At 40.2% G+C, this 26,272-nt stretch overlaps 3 protein-coding genes across 17 annotated transcripts; 1 reads left to right on the top strand and 2 right to left on the bottom strand.

The window, feature by feature from the left end:
- Nucleotides 1–648: 648 nt before the first annotated feature.
- On the bottom strand, nt 649–5,592 carry znf367 (zinc finger protein 367). The gene is made up of 5 exons (XM_031305486.2): nt 4,407–5,592; nt 3,352–3,502; nt 2,901–3,020; nt 1,811–1,949; nt 649–1,683 (listed from the first exon to the last, which is right to left on the bottom strand). The coding sequence occupies exons 1-5, from the start codon at nt 4,683–4,685 to the stop codon at nt 1,425–1,427; spliced, it is 948 nt and encodes a 315-aa protein (XP_031161346.1). The 5' UTR covers nt 4,686–5,592; the 3' UTR covers nt 649–1,424.
- Nucleotides 5,593–6,720: 1,128 nt separating this feature from the next.
- On the top strand, nt 6,721–11,178 carry LOC116054126 (intracellular hyaluronan-binding protein 4-like). Of its 4 annotated transcripts, none has more exons than XM_031305480.2 (9): nt 6,721–6,843; nt 7,838–8,054; nt 8,699–8,837; nt 9,387–9,518; nt 9,601–9,672; nt 9,766–9,840; nt 10,105–10,288; nt 10,613–10,804; nt 10,937–11,178. In XM_031305480.2, the coding sequence occupies exons 2-9, from the start codon at nt 7,844–7,846 to the stop codon at nt 11,000–11,002; spliced, it is 1,071 nt and encodes a 356-aa protein (XP_031161340.1). In that variant the 5' UTR covers nt 6,721–6,843; nt 7,838–7,843; the 3' UTR covers nt 11,003–11,178. The 4 variants fall into 4 exon arrangements, with proteins under 4 accessions (XP_031161340.1, XP_031161339.1, XP_031161341.1 ...); XM_031305479.2 differs by lacking the exon at nt 6,721–6,843 and adding an exon at nt 7,515–7,731; XM_031305481.2 differs by lacking the exon at nt 6,721–6,843 and adding an exon at nt 7,515–7,731 and having other exon boundaries at nt 10,114–10,288.
- A 204-nt stretch (nt 11,179–11,382) lies between these two features.
- cdc14b (cell division cycle 14B) lies at nt 11,383–26,201 on the bottom strand. 12 transcript variants are annotated; one of them, XM_031305469.2, is made up of 16 exons: nt 25,871–26,200; nt 24,610–24,700; nt 23,709–23,784; nt 23,044–23,136; nt 22,868–22,944; nt 22,134–22,200; nt 21,895–22,045; nt 21,569–21,799; nt 21,276–21,414; nt 20,189–20,354; nt 19,954–20,051; nt 15,056–15,103; nt 14,733–14,858; nt 13,943–14,111; nt 12,760–12,825; nt 11,383–12,110 (listed from the first exon to the last, which is right to left on the bottom strand). In XM_031305469.2, the coding sequence occupies exons 1-15, from the start codon at nt 25,971–25,973 to the stop codon at nt 12,802–12,804; spliced, it is 1,659 nt and encodes a 552-aa protein (XP_031161329.1). In that variant the 5' UTR covers nt 25,974–26,200; the 3' UTR covers nt 11,383–12,110; nt 12,760–12,801. The 12 variants fall into 12 exon arrangements, 10 of the variants coding, with proteins under 10 accessions (XP_031161329.1, XP_031161331.1, XP_031161332.1 ...); XM_031305471.2 differs by having other exon boundaries at nt 14,733–14,855; nt 25,871–25,973; XM_031305472.2 differs by lacking the exon at nt 25,871–26,200 and adding an exon at nt 24,858–25,151.
- Nucleotides 26,202–26,272: the final 71 nt, after the last annotated feature.

Consider the following 26,272-nt stretch of genomic DNA (forward strand, 5'->3'; position numbering starts at 1 on the left):
GGTGCCATTTTCTTGGACAGGTACAACAAATCTAATCTTCAGTGCATTGCAAGCTTAATCCAAGAATAAGGGATGTAAGTGCTAAATAAAAATCAATGGGATGTCTACATATATGTGACATATTTTTAAATGATTTTGTTGTTAAAACTTGGCAGATTTTTGCTGGTGCCAGAATATTTCCCTTCACATGGCAAAAGACTTCAGGGCTTTCAAAGTTGAACAAAATGTTAGCCAGAAAAGAAAAAAAAAAATATATATATATATGGCAAAATAAATATCTCATAATTTAACCTTTGAAATGAGATGACATATATGCACCACCCACTACTATGATGCTATGCCCGTATCGTTACTGGTCTGCCACCTTTTAATATAAAAGTTGACTGACATCATCCATTGTAAAATATCTCCCGTCTGGTTGGAAAATGACTTTAGGTCTGCAGGTTTAACGTGTTTCTTGTACTTATGAGAAGAAAAAAAAATGTCCGGGTAAAATGGAAATATGGCATGTCCTAAAAAGTATTATGACCCTTTTAAATATTGTAGATTACTTAACTAAATGTGTAAGATAGTCGGCTCGGGTGAACTTTTTCTGCACGCCTCGGGTTATGTCATGCGGATACAATTATATGATAATGATTTCTTAAAAAAAGTTTATGCCTAACCAGACCTCTGGATTATGCTTGCAATGATCACCTCGCATTCGCATATGAAAAAAATGACCACGTCACATGCCGGACTGATTAATCTCTCTTCACGTTTAGTCTACCGGTGCACACTTCTTAGAGTGTGCTGTATTGGTGAGACTTAAACTTGAACTATCTGAACGTTTCTCAGTCCATTTCTACCACCACCGCTGTCTTCTGTGGCAGTGAAATTGTGCAAAGATGAAACCTAGGAGCATGATGAGAGGCCATCTGACGGTTGGAATGCAATTTAACATTTCCTATATTTGACCACACCCTGTATCATTCTGTCCATCTGAGCTTAATCCACATATACATCAGTCATACACACTCCGTTACACTCAAAAAAAAACTCGTTACCATCAAAGTGCAAACAAAACAAATTAAAACAATAGGTTCTCTTTCTTTGCCTTTAGAAGAAAGAAAGAGACATTCTTCATATAGTCAAATCTACAATAATAGCAGCCTAAAAGGATAAAATGTAAGCTGAATAAGGTGCTTTAGCTTGTACCTTCCTGGTGCTGAGGGGGAATAGATAGGATGCTGTGCATAACACTGATCTCAGGCCAATTCAGCTCTCTCTCGAAGTCTGATTTCACAACTTGATAGAAAAAACTAGTCATTGATCTGCATTTATGAACGCTTTCTAGCTACAGCACATACTGCAGGAAGGCGGGTTGAGAATAGAGATATTAGGGACAGGGAATGGGAGTCCAGGATCAGGAAGCGGGTGGGTGTTCAGGCAGACAGGTTGTTGGCCAGCTCAATGAGTGCCAGAGCACCGTGGAGTCGCTCTCGTTGCTCCTGGAGGCGGCGCTTGGCGGCTCCTCCCTGGCTGCCCTTCTCTTCCTCTGCTGTCTCTTCCTCTTCCCCGTTCTCTTCATCGGACTGGAGAAACTCCATGGGATCCTGCTGCTCCTGATCCTCTGCTCTTGCCTTGCCCTGGGGCTTCACCTTGGTAGTTGTGGGGGAACGCTGCTCACGAGTTCGCCAGTACCTGCAAGGACAGAGAAGAGTATATTACCATACAATGTAGGCAGAAAATGTCATAAAATGCACAATTTAAGTTTTAATATGCATGCTTTATAAAAGTGTGGCTCCTGATACAAAACATGTATGCTTACTTTACAAGCCACTCTGCCACAGCCTTGTTATCCACAGACTGAGCCTTCTCCTGGCCCTCCTTTGGTTCCTCTCTCTTCAGACGGGAGAAAGGATGCTTGGGACAGTGACGGTTGGCATGTGTGAACCGATTGCCACATCCTGCAGAGAGAGCAACAGGTATGAATACATGTAGTAAGCCATTAAGGGGCATGTTTCTCTTGTGATTTTAGAATAGCTAAGATTTGTAACGTATGACCTCTTGTTATGAATCTATAAATATCAGTGTTTTTTTCCCTCCCAAAGTAAAGTAATAATAGTGAATAAATCTTATTCAGTGTTTCCCATACATTTATTTATTTGTGGCGGCCCGCCACAATATCAATGTTGACCGGCACATATTGATTTTCTATTTTTTTACTATTTAAAATGAGTAAAATCTTGTTTCAATGTAGAGTTCCAGGTGAACTCTCCCCAGACAGTTACACTGTAGACTCGCTTTGCCAGACCCTCCTCCAAAGCGTGCTGAAGGAGGGTCTGGGTACTCCACATAGCATTCGGGGATGGGAGAAAAACACGCTCTGGTTTAATGGCATTTCTTTACAACCAATCAGAATCGGCATGGGTGGCGCTAAACTCTGCATAAAGCCGCTGCAAAGTAGTCTTGCGAGAGAAAACTCCGATTGGACAGCTAGTCTAGCTAGCTGTCTCAATTTACCCTGCAGAGATCTGAGGAGCAGTCAACAATAGTCCTCATTAATCCACTGAATTTAAAAATTCCAACACAAAGAAAGCGGAAAAAAATACATGCATCCGGCAGAATTTCCTGCGGCACCGGAGCAATCCTGGAAGTAGAACGTCAAGGATATAGACTAGTTACACTGTAACTTTTGTGTTTATCGGGTACTTTCCTAATGCTTTAAATTGAACTGTTAAAAGCTCCAGCCAGTCATACTAACTAAGCCACATTTCATGTCATTGGAAAGTACCTAGAAGTATCTAAAAGTGAAAGGTCAAAAAACCTTGACTAAGTTGTTTGGCAGAATTACTTTAATAACACTCCATTCAGCTTAATTGCATAGTGTTTTCTAAAAATCCACATTCCAAACCCACCTTTCTCTGAGCAGACAAAGGGTTTTTCTCCAGTGTGCAGCCGCTGGTGCGTCTTCAGCTGACCGCTCTGGACAAACGCCTTCCCACAGTTTGGGTAGTCACACAGGTAGGGCCTCTCTCCTAGGGGGGAAACGGAGATGTTTTTTAAGCAACAGTATTGTCATTGTTTTACAGTTCAGTCGTTACCACACAGTGCCACTGATAAATACATACAGTACTACTTTCAAACGTGAACACTTAAGCCTGAAAATTCAGAACAGGTACTGGTAGGTGAATAGTTTTCTGCTTTTGCGGATCAAGCATAGCTGTGACCATTCCTGTTCCAGCATGTTAGTGTTACATCTGGCTAGACAGGTGTTCACATGACCTTCCCTGCTTCTAATAGTGTGAAATACCCTTATACTGCTTTTTAATATTCACTGCACCTTGCATTCATTCCTTTCTGTCTCACCTGTGTGTGTCCTCTTATGAGCCTGAAGAGACTTCTCCCTGGGAAACACTCGGTTGCAGATGTTACAGCGAATATGGCTGGATGAAGTCTCGCCTTCGCTTATGAGCTCCCTAACAGTGTCGGCCCGTGGACGCCCTCTGCGGATGCCATCCTGACAGCAAGAATACACAGAATTGTTACATTGGCTAAAGTAACACCTTAAGTACTTATTTTCCTATTGAACAACATCCATGAGCCGATGCAGAGCACCATTTGGCAGATTGAGTACATAAATATTGTCAAAATATTGTCATACTTTTAAAATGTAATACATTTACAACATGCGGATCAAGTTCAGAGAGCATATGGTAAACTGACATGTTCATAGTACTTTTAATACATATGGATCTTATTATGAAGAAAATGTTAAGTAAACAGTAGTTGTATCAGCGTTTTGTATTCCATACAATGCAACGTCATATCAATCATAATTCCCTTAGCTGACCTCGCGTGTTACATTGTTGCAGGGCTATCAGTGGGAAGTACATGTGTCCATTATAATTCATTCACATCCGGTTACATTTTTGGCGCGCGACTAGACATTATGAGCAGCTGCTTCAGAATCAGGAAGTAACTGGGGTTTAAAATCCATCATGTCACACCCTAATGCGCGGGCGATTTTTTAAATGACTCTAACCCCGGCCATATTAAGGCTGACTCAAACACAATTTTACCGTTTTGGGTAGAAATAGGACTAAACCGTTATTTACATCTGAGCTGGGTTAATCTTATATAACGTCTCAATTTGGAATAGCCTGTGTCTTTAAAATATGTCAATATCATTATGCATGCGCTCTTCTCTTCCCAAAGCTGCTGTTATTACAAATAGGGATATTCCAAATGTTTTCAATTATAATATGTGTTTATAACAGTATTGTCAACAGCCTTTTACTGTACAAGAACAATAACTATAGCCTAACTAGTCAAATACTACTCAGTTCTGTGCAACAACATCTGTCATCCTACTCCTACACGTTGTGCTCAGTAACATTAGGGTTAAAATAACCCAGACGTACCCTGATTTGGTCAGGTGTAGGATCCGTGTCCGCTTCCCTGGCCGTCTGGGTCCCGGTAGGTGACGAAGCCCCGCTCACTGATCCCGGGCTCAGGGTCACATTGTGGGCGTTCTCCCCCCATTTCCACGGGTAGACCATGAAGTCGCTGAAGCCGGGACTTGTCGGCGTCAGGGCCTCCGCATTCCTGGGTTTGATCGGTGTTGTCTTAATAACAGACACCAAAACTCTTTTGGGCGAGTTGTTGCAGAAAATAACGTGCGGGTGGTTGTTATCGGTCATCGTATGGGTGTCAAAACTCCGGCAAAAGCAAGCAAAAACCGTCAAAGTAACTATTTGATTATTTAAAAAAAAAAAAAAAAAAGCAATGAGTACAAGTTATCAATAGATCGCCTTTTCAATCTGGAGTGAATATGTCCTTCATTTCCAAAGAGCAATAGTAAAATCTCGGACCCGTGGTTCGCTACAAAATATCCGCAAAAGATACAGTTGGATATGAAGATGAAGATAAGATTCCTTCTTGTCGCAACGGGTCGTCTGAACTGACCTGTGCTGTGTGCGCCCACACAGAGTTGTCCCGCGTTGCAAAATCGCGCCTGAGCAGTTGACTGACCAATCGGCTGCAGGGATCCAATCCCACGTGTCAGATATAACCAATGGCAGCAGTCGTATAGATCTAGCTAGCGAGCCCGTGGGCCAATAGGCAGAAGTGAGAGCGCTCTATGTGCAAGGATTGGTCGAGGCGGTTTTGTCCAATGAGATTTAAACACTTGACGCGCGCTCTTCCACGCTGACATCGAGATTGGCCAATGAAGACGAGCAGAGCTCAGGTTCGGCACCGACGGAGCCAATGAGAGTCGAGGGCGGTTAATTTTACATTGCGGAGGAGCAGATGGCTCTTTCCCGCGCTGAGGAGGAGTCTGTTTATGTTTTTACATGTTTGGTCAATTTAAAGGGAAAGAAAACGGTGGCCCAGAGGCGCCAAAGTTACGTAATCATTTGAGTGCGGAAATACTTGAACAAAGGGAGTACTGTGTGAGAGTAAAATAAATAGTTATTTGAAAATTAGTTTGTGTTAAATTTAGTAATAACACAATTCTCAACTCTTTTTCATATAAAATCCACATGAAGCAGCCAATGTAGCTTTTCTCAAACAGGTATGCATATGAAAGTCTACCTACACACAACATGCTGAAAATCAGAACATCGAGACTTGAATTTATAATGCCATAAATTAACACTTTTTGAATAACTGGCATTGTTTGAGATATCACACCCAAATGAGTTTGACACATATAGTGTGCAGTCATGTGCCCCATAAGCTGTTCCGCTTATTCACTGTTGTGCAATGTTACAGCCTTTCTGTTTGGCATATGTGCCTGTACCATAGCTGTCAGCTTGTCTGTCTGTGTCTCTCACTCATTCACTGTTCTCTTAAAAAGACAATCCAAATATATCCCATTGCAATGTACAATGTGACTTTAAAACACAAGCACTTAGAGTATATTCAATCTAACAAGTGTGATTGAAACTGCCTATAGGACCTCATCTCTTGGAGCCCATACCCTACACTCTTTGTAGTATTTCCTGACTTGTATTATTACAACCATACATGATTACATGTGATACATTTGAATGGAGTACCCCAACCCCCTACGCCGAGACTGGTTGACACCGTACACTTGTACTTTCTACTCTGACCAATAGATGAGGCTAAGTTTCTGTATGTAAAATATATCCCGATTCATCCTGCTAATGACAGAGATACTGTATTGATCTGTTATTATATAATACATGGATCTGCAATAAATTTACATTCATATGGTTATTTTGTAAATATTAGTTGGATAGTCATTTATCTAATGATCTATGATGTGAAAAAGGTTCTGTCTGAAGCAACAGTATTTAGATAGAAATAGCCTACAGTTTATGAATAATTTTGTAGTTTGCACAGATCTACACAGCTGTAGGCCTACCATATACACAGGACATGCAAATAAGACTTTAATGGAATATTCTTTAGGTTGTGCCATCATGACATGGAAAAGTTAGGCTAATAATCATTGCATTCCCAAAACAGCTGAGTTCTCTACTTAAATAAAAGCTGACACATTTTATAATGTTGGCAAAGTGAGTACAAACAGGCCTTTATGAGAAATATAGGCCTAACTGTCACTATACTATTTGTTGTTAATATAACATGTTGGGGGAGGGGGAATTGGGATTCTCTGGAGTAATGTTATAATGCTAATAGTGAAAAAAGTAAATACAAGGGAATATTCAATGTTAGGATTTTATTCTGATGCCTTTTTAGAAAAACGTTATTTGACCTGAGCAGGTTACACGGTACACCTGAGGTTTGGTTGGTCAGGTGGTTTAAATTTAAGTTAACTAGCTACCACCACTAGCTACTCAGGACGGGAACAGCTGTCAACTGCAGGTAACGTTAGCCCATTAAATGCAAGTCAAGGAAAGGAAAAGACAACTCGGAAAAATTTGAATTGGTGCCCAATCGGCAAAATAAGAATATGAATTTATCGGAAGACCGCTAATGACTAGCTACTTGTGTATCTTTATATAGCCACGTTATCTAAAACAGGGCTAATGCTAGATGCCAATGGTAGCTAATTAGTTATGGTAGTAGCATAAGTAGCTAGCACACTAACTAGCTAGCTACCTAGCGTAGCTGTTACGAAGTCGACTGTCTGCTAAGACAAAGCCTAGGTTAGAGTTATCAGCTTTAATTGTCATTGAAATAACTTTAGAGTTTGGGTTTTGTTGTCAAACCGAAATACTAGCGTTTATCCGAACGTTAGTTAACATTACCTAACTGTTAAATGTGCCTTAATGTTAAACTTCTGCTGAGAAGATGTGCGTGATATGGTTTAGCTATATCCTAATGTTACAATGCTTTATAATTGGGGTTAGTTTTTAAGGGAAGCACAATACTTCAAGATCTTACAAAACGTTATCTTGAATGTACTTGTTATTAATTTAGCTATACCTTTTTAAAATGGAAATGTTTATCATTGAATGTTATATTGATTTGGCCATTTAATAAATAAAATTCCCTTTTGACTTAAGTTCCTGTGCCAATTTGAGCACCAGGACCTGACTAAGCAGAGAATAGAGGACTTGAGCCAAGTCTATGCAATGAATATTGATTAATGAATAGCCTATTGATGAGCACAGGGCGTGGTGTCGCTTGTCTCCACACGTGCAAACATTTAAAAGTGTCGACAAAGTGCTGTGGGCATTTGTTAGATGTTCACTGAGGGAGTAAAGTACCGTCTGCAGCTCTGTTTTGTCGTAGCTGGGCCCGAAAAAGGTCGTTTCTTGAGTTTTATTTTTGCTCTTTGGTTATTTGCAAGATATGTGTTAAAATTGAGGAGGGAATCAGCCTTTGAACTCTGCCTTTTTCTCATCACGCACAGGCTAAAATGCTCCCTGACGCCTACGGGTGCGCTGTGGCGAACAGGTACGGGGATCTTCTGGATGACGACGCTGACCCGTTCGACTTGATCAGCAAAGCTGAAATGGAGAAGGCGAAAAGAAAGAAAAAGGAAGATGAAGAGAAGAAAGGCAAGCAGAAAAAAGCTGGTCATAAGGAATCCCAGAAGGACAGACGCGTCCCTCAAGACCCGGCTCCAGGTCAGCTAACCGCTTGGCAGCATTATCGTTACACACCCCGACTCCAAACCATTCTGGCAACTGCCAGTATTTCTAGATTGGATAGTCCATCCAAAAGTGGCCAGTCTGCTTAGGCTTTGTCAGCTGCTGATGGTGCAAAGTCAGCGAGGCTGCTGAGCACATGTTAATGCTGTCAGGGTGGGTTTCCACCAGTTATCTGAAGCTAAATCTCGATCTCCTACAACACATTCAAAACTGCATTTAAATACACAGTTGCACTCCTAAAAATGTAATGTAAAAAGGGTGATGTTAACTGCAACTATTCCCTTATACTGAAACAGAAAGTTTCAACTGGACTCTTGATTTTTACTTCTTTGGGCATCATTTGTTTATTATACACTGCATGATGGAGGTTTGAGAGAGTGTGAGCAGTACGTTTTGAAATAATTTTTTTTTTTTTCAGGGTACTATCAGAACTGAATAACTGGAACACTCTTGTGGTATTACAGACTAATATGTGGGGCTTGATGGATGTGTGGTCCCAATCAGAGCAGTTGCGCTTGATTTGCCTGACCAAATACTTTACTTTAGATTTTCATATAATTTGCAAAAACACAAAAGCGAAACAGGCAATACAACTGAGTAGCTCACTACTTCACTTACAGTCCGTAAGCAGCAGCAGCAGCAGCAGGCACGTCCTGGACCAGTGACTGAGAGCGGAAAGGAGGCCCAGAGGGCCACGAAGACCTTTGGGGGCCGTAGGTCCAACCAAGAAGAGTACCCACAGGAGTATTCCATCGCTAGGTATGTGTTCTCAGGCTAAAACTTAACTCCCCATATTGGTTTCCAGAGTCTGTTTATACAGCACCACTGATTTAAAAACATTGTCCAAATTATGTTCACTGTAAATTACTTTTACTCACTTCACTCACTTATCTAGAGTTTCATACAATGAGGGACATTTTCAGTGCAGAAAGAGAATTCCCCATGTCCCCCTAACAGTCTTATTTCAAACAAGACAACTTTTTTTTAAGAGTGAGACATTCTTCCTCTTAAATAAAATGAGAAGTTCATGAGTAATGAAACACACCGTTGCTTAATTCAGTACACTCAGGTTTTGTTGCTGTCTTGCTTGGTCTGGTATGACCAGTAACTTATGAACGCTATGTTAGCCTACATTTCATCACTAACCATTCTCCCATATTTGTCACTGAAGTAATGTCACCTATTTTCATATACATTTGTTTTTAGACACGACCAAAGACCCCATGTCTAGAGAAATACTGCACCAGCTGTGTTTGAAATGTAAGAGCTGTCACACAAACTGAGTGTTTTAGTCTGATTGGTCCCCAGGCCGTCCTATAATGCAGAGTCTGACGTCAGGGGCAGAGGTAGGAGAGGAGCAAGAGGTGGTGGGGAATACAAAAGGAACTCCGACAACTTCAACCTGAGGGGCAAGAGAGAGTACGATCGACACAATGGAACGTAAGCCTTTTTTGTTCATGTGGCAGTCCAGTTCTTGACGCTTTTAACGCTATATTTACAACTGTTGGAATGTTCATTGCAGAGGTATCTCTCCTGAGGAAAAGAGAGGCGGAAGAGGACCCTGGAACTGGGGCAGTGTTGAAGAAGCTGCAAAGTAAGTGAACTTTCATTGACAACGTGGAAATGACAACTTTCAGACTTTGGCATGATAGACGTCTTTCTGTTTGTCCACGTCCCTATCGTGAAGTGAATTAATGGAGGTGACATCCGATGCTCCAGTCAAATCTGAGGAGCACCAAAGACCTGTGGAGGAAGATAATCGGTGGGTGACATTCATAAGATCTTTCTTAAAAAAAAAATTACATCAGTGCAACATCGCCTGGTCAAGGTGCAGATGTATCGGTCAAAGAGTGACCTTTTGACTAGTCTAAACTTATTTAACAATTGTACTAATTAAAATTGGGTAATGTCTACCGAACTGGCGACGACAATGTCCACAGTGAAACGAGCGTCGCGCTAGAATTACATTTGGAAGGATGTAGAAATGTCAAAATAAAGTGGACTGACGGATGCCGTTTGTCCCCAGTTATGATAGAGCAACGGAAGAAGAGGTCGGAGAGATGGTGGTCCAGGTTGCCATGGAGATGACCCTGGATGAGTGGAAGGCCCTGCAGGAGACGAGTCGTCCCAAGGCTGAGTTTAATATCCGCAAAGCCGAGAACAAGATTCCCTCTAAAGCAAAGGTCATCCACCAGTCAAAGCACGTGGAGGTGAGAATGTAAAGCACTTAACGGAATCTGTTGAGAAGAAAACATTAAAGCCCTGATTAAAGTGGAGCTGTGATTTCCATAAAGAGCTCGTAGACCATTGAACAACATTGTAAGCCACAGCTTCCAGTGACGTTCCACTGTAACGTATGTCCAGGCAAGGGATGAAGGTGAACACTGAGGTTGTCTGTACTGTAATGGACACTTCATCTAAAGACTAGACCAGGCGACCACGCAATTTAGGTGATGGATGGAGATGCTGTTGTGTTTTGCTGTAAATGTCAGGTTCAACTGTCTCCGACTTTATCGTTTGCTTCCAATCTCCAGATAGTGAAGGAGGGGACCCTGGAAGACATGGAAGATGAAGGCAACTTCCTCCGTAGGTCTGTGAATGACATCACCTCCCTTCTGGACATCAATTTCGGTAGCCTTGGACGCCCCAGTCGTGGGGGTCGGGGAAGGGGAGCACGAGGCGGCCCGGAAAGTCGCCCGGAGAGAGCCAAACCCATATTGGAGAAGGTATGTTTCTCCACTCAAGCTCAATCCATGGAGTATATACTTTAAATAACCAAACACTTGAAAGCCTTTGTCAATGTGCTCACCACATATATTGAGCAAATAAATTACTAGTTTCTAATATTCTCCCACCAGGAGGAGGATCTGGCTCCAAACCCAGATGACCCAGAAGACTTCCCAGCGCTGTCAGCAGGAAGATAACTGAATTCACTTCTTGTACCTCCTGTTGGGAATATTGGTTGCACTTGACACTTACTAAAAAAACACCATGTTTCTGCTGTTCTTAAGGTTTGGGGCTTTATTGTACTTAATTTGCCTTGCACAGTAGGCACTGTTCAGCATTTGACTTCTGGAGAATAAATTCTTTTGCAAATTTATCTCGGAGCTTTATTTTTTGTGAGAGCGCAACACTGGGACTACTTAAAATAAACAAGTACGAAATCTGCATTTGTAGGCAACAATGCAACTGTACTTAGCTGGGCTAAACTGGATCGTGTTACTGGGTCTTGGCATGAAAACCAATGGCTTAGTTCAAAGAACTTATATACATGCTGTCACAGTGAGCATGTAGTAAAAACAGCCAAATTTACTTGGGGTACATTTTTATTTTAAAGTGTGCTTCAAGCAAATGTCTTCAGTGGATTATGAACATGAGTTAGAGACAAGGCCCCTTTAGGACCATTGGCTTATTTCATAGCATGATTCAAACATAGTACAAAATATTTAAAAAATACAAACTGAGTATATCAAATGTTGACATATTTACAGTCTTGAAATAAGTAGCTGAAAAGCGTCACAAGTAAAATGGCAAGCCAGCTATTGGGACTGGAGGTACAAATGAGCACAATACTGGATCTTGTGATGGACTTGATGTTTCAACTACATCCAAGGCAAAGAGCCTTGTGCCATGCCAAGAATAGGGTTTATGCCAAACATTGACTGTGAATCCCCCATCTTATACACCACAGTATCTGCTGCACAGTGCTTATTTTGGAGGCTTGTCTCTTGGATTCACATGTCAGTTTGCTACTGCATGCTTCAATAAGTAGGAACAACCAGGCAATGATTAAAACTATCAGTATGTCTGATGCTTTGTTAAAATATAAAAATTTAAGAGTGCCATACGGGTAAAATAACTTGTAATAAACTAATGTATAAATGATTTACATGTCACATCAAGTTAAGTTCCAACCTTTTTCTCAAACTTAAATCTATTGAAAGAGTAGTACAGCTGTGTAGAAGTTGGATTTCATGTGAAGATCCTCAGGCTCACCGAAGTAGAGGAGCTCTAGCTTTGGGTATGGAGTGACTAAAGAAAACAAACGGTCAGCGTTAATAGAGGGACATTTCATTCATTTACACTTAAAATTAAAATCAGCCAACTTTGTCATTCATGCAATCAATGTTTTTGCACACAAATCAGACATTTAACCCTTGTGTTATCCTCGGGTCAAATTTGACATGAAAGTTTTTTTTTTTTTTTTATCAGAAGTGTGGGTTTCTTTCAACCAAAAATAACGATGCATGGAGAACCGTTGGATGGGTTCCATACAACGTTCTTTGCGGGTCAAATTAATGATTAATTTCAAAGAATCTTGGGTGTTTTATACAATTTTTATAGCAATTGAAAACATTTTTTAAAATGTTTCAAAACCAAAAACTAAACTTTGATTCACTCAACATGCTCTCATCTTAACTATTAGTCCAAATACCTTTTAACTCAAAAATTAGGTTTAAAGTCATAAATAAGGTTTATTGATCATGAAGAAAAAAAAAGCGCTGAAAAATGTTTTAAAAAGCGTCAAAAGCATAGAAACCCCCCGCCAAAAACGTCGCAAAAAAAAAAAAAAAGTTTATTTTCAATTTTGACCCGGAAGGACATGTTCACGGTGGACGGGAAGACAACACAAGGGTTAAAATACAGTAAATGTAACAGTAAGTGAAGAGGAGATAGATACCATAGCCTGGAAAATCGAATTGATTGCAAAGAACTGCGAGCTTTACGTCCTTTGGAGACGGTGCGTCTGTTGCGTATTAGAAAGATAAAGGAGAGGGAAAGAGAAAGGGGATATAAACATTAAGAGATTAGCACCAGTAAAGGATGCAGACATGGCTACAGAGTGGGGATAACAGGCCAGAGGCAGAAGACACAGTGAGCAGCAGAGTCCAGAAAAGCTATAGCCAGTCATAGCAGGAAACCTGCTGTTCTTAGAGAACGTGCAAGGAAAGCTATTGAAAGCAGCAGCAGGGACACTGAGGCAGGTGGAGATTTATTTGGCGACCTGACAGCGGTACATAAAGCAGGGTCCGATTTATTAAACGTTAGATCTGCACAAGGTCAGGCTAAATCTATATATAATGTTAGTACAACACTGAAGAAGAACGTGGCTGGGTTGCACCATCATGGTTTAATTCAAGATGACAGACAACCAGTTTAGTTAACTAATTGAAATTAAACGTGTTAGATGATAAGGATGTAACCCTAGCAAGCGTTAACTAATTAACAGTACAAAAAATAAAGTATTAAGCTGGAAAATAGCAAGAATAATCACAACTGACTTCTGTTTGATTTTGTTACACATAATGTCTCGACAGACACGATATTGGTTTATTTTATGGTTTAATGCTGGCAAACCAACTTCGACTTGTGTCAAAGGTTTCTATGATTAACAGAAAAAAACCTAAATCAAATCTACTAAGCATTTAAGTTAATCAGTTGGCCACTCGCTGTCAAACTATCATTTTTCTCACAACTACCTCAAACACACCATTCTGGTGTCAGGTCAGAATGGTTAAAATTGAAATTGAATCTGGCTAAAACATCTGATTAAAAAGAATTTGTGGATAAGCCACAATTTGATTTTATTTCAAACATTTAATCATTGTTGATGCATCCCAGCCTAAGTTCATTTAGTGATTAGGAGCATTAAGAGGAGAAAGGGAGAGTGCTGAGCCTCTGAATTTTGGCTGGATTTACACAGGCACCAATGAAATGATCTTTATCATCCTATGGCTGCCCAAACTGTAGATAAACCCTTTAAATATGACTCTCTCTATCAGACAGCATAGAGAACATGTCAAAACTTAAAATTAAAAAAGGAGTTTCTGTTTGTGGCTCAGAGTGGGTTTGAGGGAGCTTGCCTGCAGCTGGACCTGTGCCATGTTTAAGTTGATGAGAGTGCCTGTGTTGGCTGTGGCACTGGCTGTGTCTCTATGGCCGCCACATGGCTCCCAACACATTGGCTCCCTGTCGCCAGCCACTACATGTAAGTTGCCTAGGGACCTGACCAGTCTGGTGTGGCACAGGGGGCTGGCAGAGAGAAGGGAAGCTGTTAATTCACTCCACAAGGACCCACGAGTGGCTATAGCCTCTTGGTTGCTTTTCAACTGCGTGTCAACTTCACACAAAACATCAAAACATAATTTAATGTATTAGATATTGCAGCACAGTCCTGGATAATGAAATCAATCTTCTCACATGGTTGTAAACTGGTACAGACATTTTCTTTAAATATATAATTATTTATTATAATCATTTGGAACCACTGTTTCTGGTGTAGCACATTTAACAGCAAGTGAATCAGATGTGTGACAACTATTTTATTTCATTATTATAGGGAAATCATTTTATAATTATGTAAATTCTAAATTTAAACATGTTGCTTTATTTACTTACAGTCAATCTTAATATATAGAGAATGTTAAAGGTGTGTTTTTTTTCAATCAGAGCTGTCACTGATCTGATAGACATCAGATAATTAAGCCAAGTTAAACCAGTCTCCACTTTTTTATTTGCCTTTAAGCAGAGAAACAAAAAAGACGTGATGTCTATGTTGGGTTTATTTCTCTTGCTTCTCTCCAAAAAAACAAAAACAAAAAAACCCACCAGGTCTATCATTAAGAGTGCTGGGTGTGAAATGCAGCCACTGACCTTCCTCCTACTCCGTTTGCTGGCAGTGAGGTTCTAGTCCTCTTCCTGCTGTCCGATTGGTCAGACAGAGCCATGGGGTTGATGCTGGCCGTACAGCCCTGAACACTGGCCTGCAATATGACCCTGCTGCAGAGGAGACATGTGTCATTAATTAGTCTGAGCCATGTTGTTGGTCTGAGTGTAGGTATACAGTGTGTGTGTGTGTGTGTGTGTGTGTGTGTGTGTGTGTGTGTGTGTGTGTGTGTGTGTGTGTGTGTGTGTGTGTGTGTGTGTGTGTGTATGTATGTATGTATGTATGTGTATATATATATGGCAACCTTTACCTTAGGGACTGTGATGAAGACCTGGTGTGAATCTTATTCTCTTCTTGTCTGTGAAAACACAAATAACATGAAAGTAAACATTAGATAAAACTTAATTTATTTAAAGATATGAGAGGAAAGGTGACAGGACAGAGGAGTAAAAGACTGTATGGAAATGGGCAAGAAGGAATTATAAAAAAAAAAAAATCTTGATAGTGTTATAGACTTGTGCACAGATAGTTATTGCAGCTTCAGCAGCCAGGTAGGATTAGTAAAGCCAAGTCATACCAGAAAAAGCCAGGGGATGGCACTAAACAACTTAAGAGGGACTTGATTTGCATTTTCACAAAGTTATCATTTTCATCACGAAGGCTTAACTGTCTGGCAGGGTTTAATTTTAAGAGTTGCCACTCCAGTCAACACAATAACCAGCAAAGCATGATGTTTAAAAATAACAGGATGATGGTAACAGTAGGACAAAATCACTATGTATAGAAAATGGTGACAATGACAAGACAGAAGCCTCGGATGTTTTAGATTTTTTTTTTTTTTTTTTTTTTTTTTAAACTGGCTCTGCTCATCAGCTTTAAGTTTACTGTGCTTGCAGAAAGAATAAAGTAACAAGAGGATTATTTTTTAACAAATTTCTGATTTGGGTTGGGAATAAAAAAATAAAAATAAAAAAAAAACAACTGGGGGCTCACTTACAGCATTCTCAGTTAGAGCTCCGGAAGGGGGGGCAGGACAGGTTTTTTGGGGGCTGACGGGCGGTAGAACTCATTGAAATCCTAACCCGTCTATACAGAAATGCAGGATGGGAGAAGGGAAGCCATACACAATCCACCACAGGGCAAGGCTACACAGGGAGGAGAGCAGCATGGCTACCAGCCATCTGAAAGGAGGACAAATCCAACATCAAGAGCAAACGGAAAAAGGGGGGAAAAAAAGGAAGGAGAGACAAGAGACGTCCGGGCAGGACACAAAGCCTCTGATGTTCTGCTTTTCCACTGGGACTGGATTAGATGAAATACCTTTCAAAGAGCCTTGCATCCAACAGTGCCAGTCAGCAAGTTTTTGTTCTTCACTCTGATGCGTTAGCAGTTTGCTTCATACTTAGAACTCCACCAATGTGGGAATTATGAAGTAGATGTCGATATTTGAGGGTTTCAAAAAAAGAAGAAGCTAGCAGTAGTAGTAGTAGAAAGACAGTAGATATAGGATTAGAGAACATTAAATTGTTAGTAATAAACGCCACTGAAATCTAAATCGCAATTAATAACCAAATGAAAAGACGTATCTTTTAAAACAAACGGTTAATAAAAATAAAAATTGCAGCCTAAAAAAAAAAACTTTGACAGCAATTTCTGCCAAAATATACATTGATAGCTATATCTGTAATGAGCAAATATAGCAATATATCGGTTGAGCTGTAAAACTTTGTTCATAAGAACAAAATGGTAAAAAAATTAAAAAAATATGTAAATATCTATTATAAAATTTTGTTTCACAAAAACAAGACCATTTAAAAAAAAAAAAAAAAAAAAAAAAAAAGCTGGCAGAGACAAAAACCTAAAGGACTACACAAAGTTCAGATGGTATGTGTACACTGATCCAGTCACAAAAGCAATGGAAAAAAACAACAATTTGCAATGAACCCGGCCCAACATTAATTACATGTTAGACACGCATGTCCATGCGTGCATGTCCAAGGGTTTCATGCCCGTTGCCATGCATGAAAAGGCAGAAAAGAACGTTTTCATATAATAGTCGTTCTAATCGTCACTGGAATTCAACGTGCACTTCAGTATTACATAATGAAAACAAAAACTGAGCCAGAATGTGCAGTTCAGCTGGAACTTAGATGTTTGTGTGTAAACGCATACACCGATAAGGCATATGGTCTGAAGTGTGAGCAAATCTCCCTTCTGCCTCAACACCCTCCTGAGAACGGATGAAGAATTACCAATTACCTCAGTTTTAGAATCCTTTTAATTAGAATGAGGATCAGGAGGAATTTCCCATCCCATCGATGCCATTTAATGCAGCTAATTAAACTAGTAAAAACACCTCAGGCAACACACCAAAATACTACTGGCAATTTCCAAAAACACCTACAGCTTAAATGGCTGAGCAGGCAAGTTAGTTACTTCACCAAACAATAAGGAAGTACCTACCGCAGATCAGAACGAGGACCAAGTGGCCCTTACTAACATTTTTTCTTGAGACGTGCCAAGTCAGCAATGCAAGCCAAGCACTAAACCATTTTCAACTAATCCAGATCTTATGTAAAACCATGATTAGTTGAAAATTGGTGCCGTTAGGTACAGCAGGAATCAACTTGAGTGTTACTGTAACTCGGAGGATATCTCAGATAAGCCTTAATATCAAAGCAGATCAGCTCAGTGTGTCCATGAGAGGCAGATAATGGAAGGCGAGTAAAATGTAATGCATCCACTAAGTGCATATCCATGTCACACCATGGTCATCCAAACAAAGGAAAGGAAAAAAAAAAAAAAAAAAAAAAAAAAAAAGAAAATCAGCCATACCATTCACTGGCATAGCAACCATTTCTACAGGAAGAGGATGTCAGCTAAAAAAGGAAGTGACGTGCACTTACCTCCATCATACAAAACCTCACATCCTCTCTCTGTTTTTTCCTCTCCCCCACTCTGTCTCTGCCTCTCTCAGCTATCTTTTCAACGGCAGGCAACACATCGGCCACACCATGCCCATGAGGCTGCAGCAGAACACTACCACCTGCCTGACATGGGACAACAAAAGCCAAAGCCGTATGGATACATTGGCAGAGGCCAGTCAACCACCCTCAGCCATGCCGACACCCAACCCTCCACAGCTGGATTTACATGGGCACAAATGATGTGGACTTTATTTAGATAGGGTTCTTCCTGTTCAGATAACTGTAGGGGGTTAGCATTAGCACTTTAGCATCTCTTGTTGGAACACAATGCTTCCATAGAGCTGGCTAGTCACACGTTACAGTTGTCCAGCTGTACTCTAATGCTTGCTCCTCGCAAGGCTACGTTCACACTGCAAGTCTTAATGCTTAATTTAGATTTTTTGTTTGGCTGTTCACATTACCTTTCAAAATGTGGCCTATATCAGATTCCAGTGTAAACTTTGCGGTTTTGAATTGACCCGCATGCACAAAAGAACAATAACAATGACATCAGACGCAGCACACTGTTGCACTAAAGTTAGGGAGGTTATGGAGGAAGTAAGCATTTTCGCTTTTATTTCAAAAGGTTTGTGTTAATGGCAGCTGTAACATTAATGAGCAGGTGCTGAGGAGGAGAAGAATGAAGAGAAAGAGAGCCAAATTGGCTATTTTGGCCTTTTGCAGGGTTATGGCTGCAATTTCACTACAGAGGTCTGTGTGGATGCAGAGACGAAGCCAGGTCTCTGGTGGTGGGACTGTGTTGTAATTTTACTGTCTGTGTCTAGGGCTAACTCCTGCCGGTGCATAATTGTGACAAATGTCAATGTAGATTGACGTAAATGTCGCATCAAATCCGCCTTGGTTGTTCACACTGCGGCCGCATTGAGAGAAAAAAAAAAAATAAAAAAAAAATAATCAGACCTGGGTCTGATTCAGGACCACATATGGAAGTAGTCTAAATCTGATTTGAAAGAAAAAGAAAGAAAAAAAAAAAAAAAAAAAAAAAAAAAAAATAATTCAGATTTGGGCAAGATTTGAGTGTTCACACTACTTCTGAAGAAGTCTGACCTGGCCACATGACCACCCCCCAAAAAAAAAAAAAAAAAAAAAAAAAAAAAAATCTGATTTGGGCCACTTTTGCCTGCAGTCTGAACGTAGCCATAGATAGAAGGAAAAAGAAACAAAAAGTTTGCAACAACATGTCACAATAACTCTCTCTTTCTCTAGGTCTGTACCCTACTGCAACATTAGTCTAATGCACCGCTTTGTTATTATGTTCCGTTAATTTGCTTGTACAATACTGATAAGTTCATATTTTTAAGTACGGAGCAAGGGTATGGAGTGCTATGGACATTGTAGTCCTCAACATTTTAAATATACCTGCACAGTCTTGTACCAGTGATTTGTTTCAACGAAAAGCTGCCAATTAAAAAAATTTGCCTCAAGGGCACTGTGGCATGATAACCTCGCAACTAGAAAGCTCTATATTGAGTTGGCCTTTATATTTACTTGAGATTTATTTTAAAGCTTTTGACTGAAGACACTGTACAGATTACCAATCCTGCAGTAGAACTAACCCCTCGATTTGATCTTTAACGTCCACATCCTTTGTGCCTTTTGGAAACCAGGCCGCACCAAAAAGTTTTTTTCTGGAAGATTGTACATCAGATAACTGCAATCCAGTCCTCCAAACAACTTTGTCACTCGCTCTAATATTTGACCTACTACTTCCTTAACTTATTGTTCATCGTCACCACTCACTTGGTATAGATGAAAATGGCATGATTTATATATTACACTTGATCTGCGTGTGTTGGCATTTAATCAGAAGAACCAGAAGGGGACACAAAAACAGAGTTATTGAAATAATACGGCAATGCCGCCTGGTTCCTTCATTTATTGATGAATTACGATATGATGATGAAACTGCTGTGGTAGGAGTCGCAGCCCAAACAGCCACAAAACGACAGTTAACCACTCTGAATAAACACTGAGGAAAGGAGAAAGCTCATCAAATGAAATGATAAATGTAACAAAACAAAAAACATCCTACACGGTCACTTCATGGTCTTTATGAAATCATAATTTTCCAAATCATAAGTTACTTATGATTTGAAAAAAACTAAACTACTGTATATGTGTAATGATCAGACACTAACAAAGAGAGGCGTCGCTCACTTTACAGTAATATGATACGTAGGCGTGATGCATGATGAGACTTGCAGGCTGCCTGGGTACTTACGAAAGGGAACCGGAGGACGATCTGGCCTGCCTCTTGCTCTTCAGAGCTCGCAGTTTATCACCCTGTGTAAGGCCATTTCTCTCCTCGTCATCATTATACTGTAAAATAAAGAAAAAGCTAGGAATAGGCCAAATGGTAGTATGTCCCATTTTTTGCTTACAAAAGTACTTTAAAAAAAATCATGCAGCAAAGTCTGTACCTGAAAATGTTGCAAGAACGTCATTTCAAGACTCACCAGGTCTGTTTCTTCTTTCTTGGATGCCCTGTTCTTGTTGCTCCCGTTGATGGTTATGTCATCCACACCAGACAGGATCCTGGTTACAGCCACCTTGCCATTCTCTTGTTCATTTAACATCTTCTCCCGGAAAACATCTCCCTCTGCCCACAGACTGTTCTGCTTACTGTAGAACAAGAGGTCAACAAAAACGACAAAATAAACTCACTTTTCTTGCCAAACCAGTACCACCTTTATTATGATTTTTCAGCAGATTCTCACTGGTTTGAAGTGGGCGTGGCTCAGTTGGGAAAATGTAATGTCATATTTCTGTACACCAATCATAAGCATGGCTAGGGTGGCTGCGTTCGAAAAAATGTCATATAAAACGATTTTCCAGATTGGATGTCTACATTAGCAAATGAGGAAAGCACCCGAGTTTTCTGGAGGGCTCCTAAAAAGCTTTGAGCTCGGGAGAGACGTGTATGATGTAGACATGGGCTGGTTACCGTTTTCAAGGTATACCGCGGTTTGAAAAAGTCAAGGTTTCAAAACCACTAACATTTTCCGTCATACCGTTCCTAAGGTATGAGCTGGTTTTTTTATGAGTGGTCAAGGAGAAAAACTGCAGTTTAGAAATCCCTCTCCCTGCCAGTGTGCAGTGTGCTTGTTTTTTTTAACCCAGAGATTAAAAAAAAAAAAAAAAAAAAAAAAAAAAAAAAAATACATTTTAAAGCTGTAATTGCAATACTGTGATAATTTTGCTGAAGGTTATCATACAGTCAGAATCCTATACCGGCCCATGCCTAGTATGATAGGCTTATGGTGTTGTCATTTATACATATGTTTATTTGGTTTATTGTCTATTTTGTTATTATTTTGTTGTATGGTCTCGAATATTATAGTCACTGTGTCATCCTTTCCGATTTTTGTTTGGGTGGGTGGTCATGATGAAGTGGGATGATCATGTTGCAAATTGTATGTTTTGTATGTTGTTTAAAAAAATAAATAAAATGTTAATCCCAACAACAAAAATATCAAAAAAGGAGAAATACTTAAGATTTGAAATCTGTGACATTTTGAAAATGCTGCTTCAGTGAACACCTACTCTTCAACAAAGTTCTGCTGAGGCCCAATGATGGACCCTGGTCGGCAGATCCGTATCCAGGCAATGGCCTCCGCAGCACTCAGGCAGTAATGTTTCATCATGTAACAGCCGATCAGAGTGCCAGTCCTCCCCAGACCAGCTAAAAGTAATAAAAAGTGGTAAGGCCTTTAATTGTGCAATAACAGGACACTGAGCACAGTCTATACAGCTACAACCGTAGAAGTGTCTTGCACCAACTATAATCAGCCATCCACAGTGTTTCTTGCACTGTGAAGGAGGGTTAGAACTCGTACCCTTGCAGTGGACAGCAATGGCTCCTTCTGCGTTCTCGCAGATGTTGAGGAACTTCCTGACGATGGCGTCGTTTGGTGTACTCCCGTCCACAAAGAACAGATCGTGGTGCTCAAAGCCAGATTCTGTGAAGCGCCTGGCATCATACATCTTCTTGTTGAGTCTGATGACAGTGGTGATGTTATGTTTCCTGAAGTATGGGATGTAGGCCTCAGGAGCGTGCAAAGGGTACCCTAAGGTAAGAAGGAAAAACATGAGTTTATAAAGTGTTAAAATAAGGTTAAGGACATTGCTTTAACAGTACGTTAGAAACGTGACTTTCACTTACCATTCTCTATTTTGCTTTTTGGATGAGGCCCACTGAACGCAAGGAACTTTTTTGGAATGATCCAGTTTAAGTCTCCATTTTCTGCCCTCTCATAGTGCTCATATTCTTCCACATCAAAGTTGGAGAAGTCCAGCCAGCCGTACTGCAGAGCCTGGTAGATGGTTCAGAGGGAGTTAATTTCATAAAAAGCAGCATGACAAAGCAAGAAAGAAAAATAAATCAATCTTAAAATAACGTACCTTGTGAACACCACGAAGACAATCTAGGATGTTCAGATTGTACATGCAGGTTCCAAACGAAGCATCTCTGAAATATAAAATATACTGACAGTCTTTATCTATAACACACTGAGGATCTTCATTTCCCATTAAATATGTCTAATGCAAGGATATAAACTGCTATCTCACATATCCCGCTCTCTGAATGTCTTGTTCTGTAGCTTCTATAAACATTTTATAATCAGTAATACTAACAGGGCACGAGGGTCCTTGAACCTTTTATTGTGTTGCAGTTGAGTTAACAACAAAAATTAACATTGTGATTTTGTTTTTGATACAATTCTCTGCTATATTTTAAAAGCTACACAGTTTGACAAGATATATGGAGACACTTTTTATATTCAAACTATTTCCAAATAGCAGATGCAACAATCTTTCACCAACAATTCTTGTCAAATGTTTCTCTTCTCTTTAAAACAAAAGAAGGTTTTTAACATGTTATGTTAGCTAAACAGATCAGTCTGCTCTGAGAATGACTGATTAGTCATTCACTGATTAGTCATTTTTTAAACAGATAACTCTTCAGTCGTCTTTGAAAATGGTCTTCAAAAAGCTAAATATTCTATGCGACTATTGTAAATGACAATGTGGATACTGAAACCATACAATGCCCAGCCCAAGCTGCAGTCATTCTTAGTTGCTTAAAATAGGTGCCCAAGCTAAATGTGACATAGATAGTAATAGTGTATTTTTACCTGAATGGAATATATGTTGAATTCCTTGACACCAGCAAACTGTATGCATCCTCTGGCATCATGTTTAGATGCATTACCTTTAAACACAAATGTCTTAATCAGCAAGTGCGTCTTGTATTACATGCTAATATAATTTCACAAGCTATATGGAACATGCGTGTTTGTTCACCACTTACTGCATACGAGCCGATTAGGTAGGCGGCATTGGCTTGTTTCTTCTGATCTCCACAGGTGTAAAATATGATCTTCTTTCTTGAGAGCGTAATGGACTGTGAAGAGACATTCAAAGCAAACATATGAGCTGACAGGTGATAACGTATTTAATTCACTTACAAATTTATAATATTAAATGTAGACATTCCAGTAACCTACAGTGGCTGGACAAAAAAAAAAAAAGAAGAAAATTCCTCATTGATAAGGACTTTAACTCGGAAATGAAATAATGACTTCTCTACATAGGTGGTGGGGTGAATGCCAATTAACACAATTGTAAGCTAAAACAGTTTGGGCATCATCAGACAAGTATGTACGAGAGCTGGAGAGAGGTTGAGTCATCTGTGTCCAAACTTCAGCTAAATCTGTGCCTGACAGCCTTGAAAATCACATCATGAGCCAGGTAGAGACAAACTGCCTTGACAAAGAGGAAATCAGGGACATCAGGGCTATAAATATACAGTAACTGCAAAAAGTTGACATGTATTACTGACTGGCGTGCAACAAACTATAACACTACTTTATTTTGACTACCCTCTGCAGGGATAAATAGATATTGATTGACCTGGGTTTTGCCTCCCATTCTCTTTTCCAGGAAGTACACATTAAGAGCAGCAGTTTACTTTACCGTGAGCTTCTTTGTCAGCTTGCAACAGAAGCGATAAAACATGGCCAGGTTTAGGGGACCAAAGTCCGCATAGAAGCTGAGAGAGAGGGAGAGAGAGGGAGAAGAGTGTGTGTCAGAGTGGCTATTTACGCAACCAGCTACGGTCTCTGGGGAAGTTTCACTGGATAGAATCAGCCACCTCAGACTGAAACAGTAAAAACACTGACAGAGTAAAGACTATATTTGGAAGCATTTGATGCTAAAGTCGGTCACTCAGAACAGGACAAAAAGCTGCAAAGACAAGGTCTGTTTTGTACCACTGGCACAAAAAAATGGTTCTGAAAGGTCAGTCATCTCCTGACGCCAATCTCACAGCCCATTTAAACAGCCGTCACTGAAAAAAAGTGCTTTTGTATGTTTTATTTGCCTTTAATTTTTGATGCAGTTGTGGTAATTTGGATTTTTTCCAACAGTAAAGGGTAATTTCCTTTTTATCTTAAACATTGCACCAACATATTTTATATATATATATATATATATATATATATATATATATATATATATATATATATATATATATATATATATATACACACACATGTATGACGTTTGAGTTACAAAACGTTTTATGGTATAAAGAAATCTGAATAGTCCGAGTAACTTCATACTAATGACTAATACAATTCAAGCTAGAATCACTATGCTCTGAATTTGTTATGTGCAAGCCTTCTCACATCAGCACTATGGAGAAGATATTCTTTGACTGCAATGATAACAAAGGTGTAACGTTAGGCGTGGGGGGTCGATTGAAAAAGGTCTTTTATTGCACTCAGAGAAGTGCAAAGGTCAGGGCTAAAGCACAGAAATATGCAACGAGCTGCATGTTCAATTATGCAAAGATGTGATGAGACTGAAAACTTACTTCTCATATGCCAGCTCTTCGTCTATGCAGAAACAGTGTCGTTCAGCTGTGTTCTTGATCTTTTGTTTTAGTATGGCGAAATAGAGTTGATCTGCAGGAGGGAGAGGGGGGGGGATAGAGGGCGACAACATAAAGAGGCAGTTTACTTGCTTTATTGCCATGCATACAAACTTATGTTGTCTCTGATTTCCCTCAAACCAGCAATTCTTTCTACACATACTTCTTTAATGCCATTTCTTGCAACTTACCCTTGATAAACTCAATACATCTGGACGAAACATCGTCCGCGGTCATCTTGGCCACAGTTTTGAACATGACTGTTTTGCAGAGAAACGTACGAGGTTGATTTTCTTCACGAGGAATTGCGCATACTGGTTAAAACATCCACTGATATTGCGCACGGAGTTTTTAAAAAAGTAAGCAAAAAAAATAAAGCGTTATCAAAAATGTTTTTGAGCCTGATTATAACTCTCCAAGACAAGAAACTTATCAGTCGAAGCGAGGGAAGGAGAGTTTGTGCAACTGCGCACTCTGCTTTAAAAAAAAAATCACCTCAGCACGACTCCTCCCCTACGCTGTACCGCGGGACGCTATTGGCTGCGACAGATGCAGGACGTTACATGATTGAAGAAACAGTCTGTCAGTCGTGCCCTGCCCCGCCCGTTTCAGTTTAAAGTTCTCTACTTGAGACACATGATAGGCCCCGGGAACGTTGCCCAAACGGTTGCTAGGGCGATCCCCCAGCCAATCAAATTTGTGATTTACACTTCGACGAACCTCCCTCTCTCTGATTAGAGCTGCGCAAGGCTGTGTTACTACAAGAAAAACCAAGAAAAACGCCACAAAGGTTTGAAAATGTACGTTGGATGACGCTGACACTGGGCTGGCTATGATATTGATGACAATTATACACCACTCCATATACTCTATACAAAGTCCATAAAACAACATATGGTGCAGACAAAGCAAAGTTATGGTGCATTTTCTTTCTCTTAAATAAATAGCGCAAAACTGAACTGCTGATATTGTGTATTTTCTGCACATAATGCTAAAACGACGCAAACCAAGCGCATTGACGATAAAGGGACAGACGTGTCGCCATTAGGTCAAAAGCTGGAAGAAGGAAAAAAAAAAACAGACTCATTCATTCAGGTCATTTAAAACGCAATGCTGTGCATGCGCAGCCTGCTGTGTGCGTCTACACCACATATTTGCCTAGTAGGCTAAAAGTTGACAGGGTTTATCCTGCAGACCCTCTTACCTGTTATCTCAGTGTAAATATCTGAGTTTAACTCCGCCTCTGAGTGAGCTGCACAGCGCTTTTTCCTCGACTCGGCTCGTCTCCTCTCGCTCTTGCGCTTCATTTTGTCTTCAGGGCTGGCACGGTGAACATTCCTGAGCAACTGCTACAGACCTTCGCTTCGCAGTACGGCGGCTTGGCCCAGTTTTGTTGCTGTGTTATTATGGCATGGTCTTGCTCCTGCGCTGCTGATGATCTGGAACTGCGTGTGTGTATTGTGTAGCCTGTGTGTCAACCGAGGATCTGCCTGCTACAGCCTCACTGTGGTGGTGACGTCTATGAGCAGGGGCAGGTTTCTGCTTTCTGAATCCCCTGCATGTGACGTATCAGGATTAGATGTCCAGCTCCCACCCTGCACTGTTC

This window comes from Sander lucioperca, chromosome 2, assembly GCF_008315115.2.
Source record: "Sander lucioperca isolate FBNREF2018 chromosome 2, SLUC_FBN_1.2, whole genome shotgun sequence".
Taxonomy (NCBI): domain Eukaryota; kingdom Metazoa; phylum Chordata; class Actinopteri; order Perciformes; family Percidae; genus Sander; species Sander lucioperca.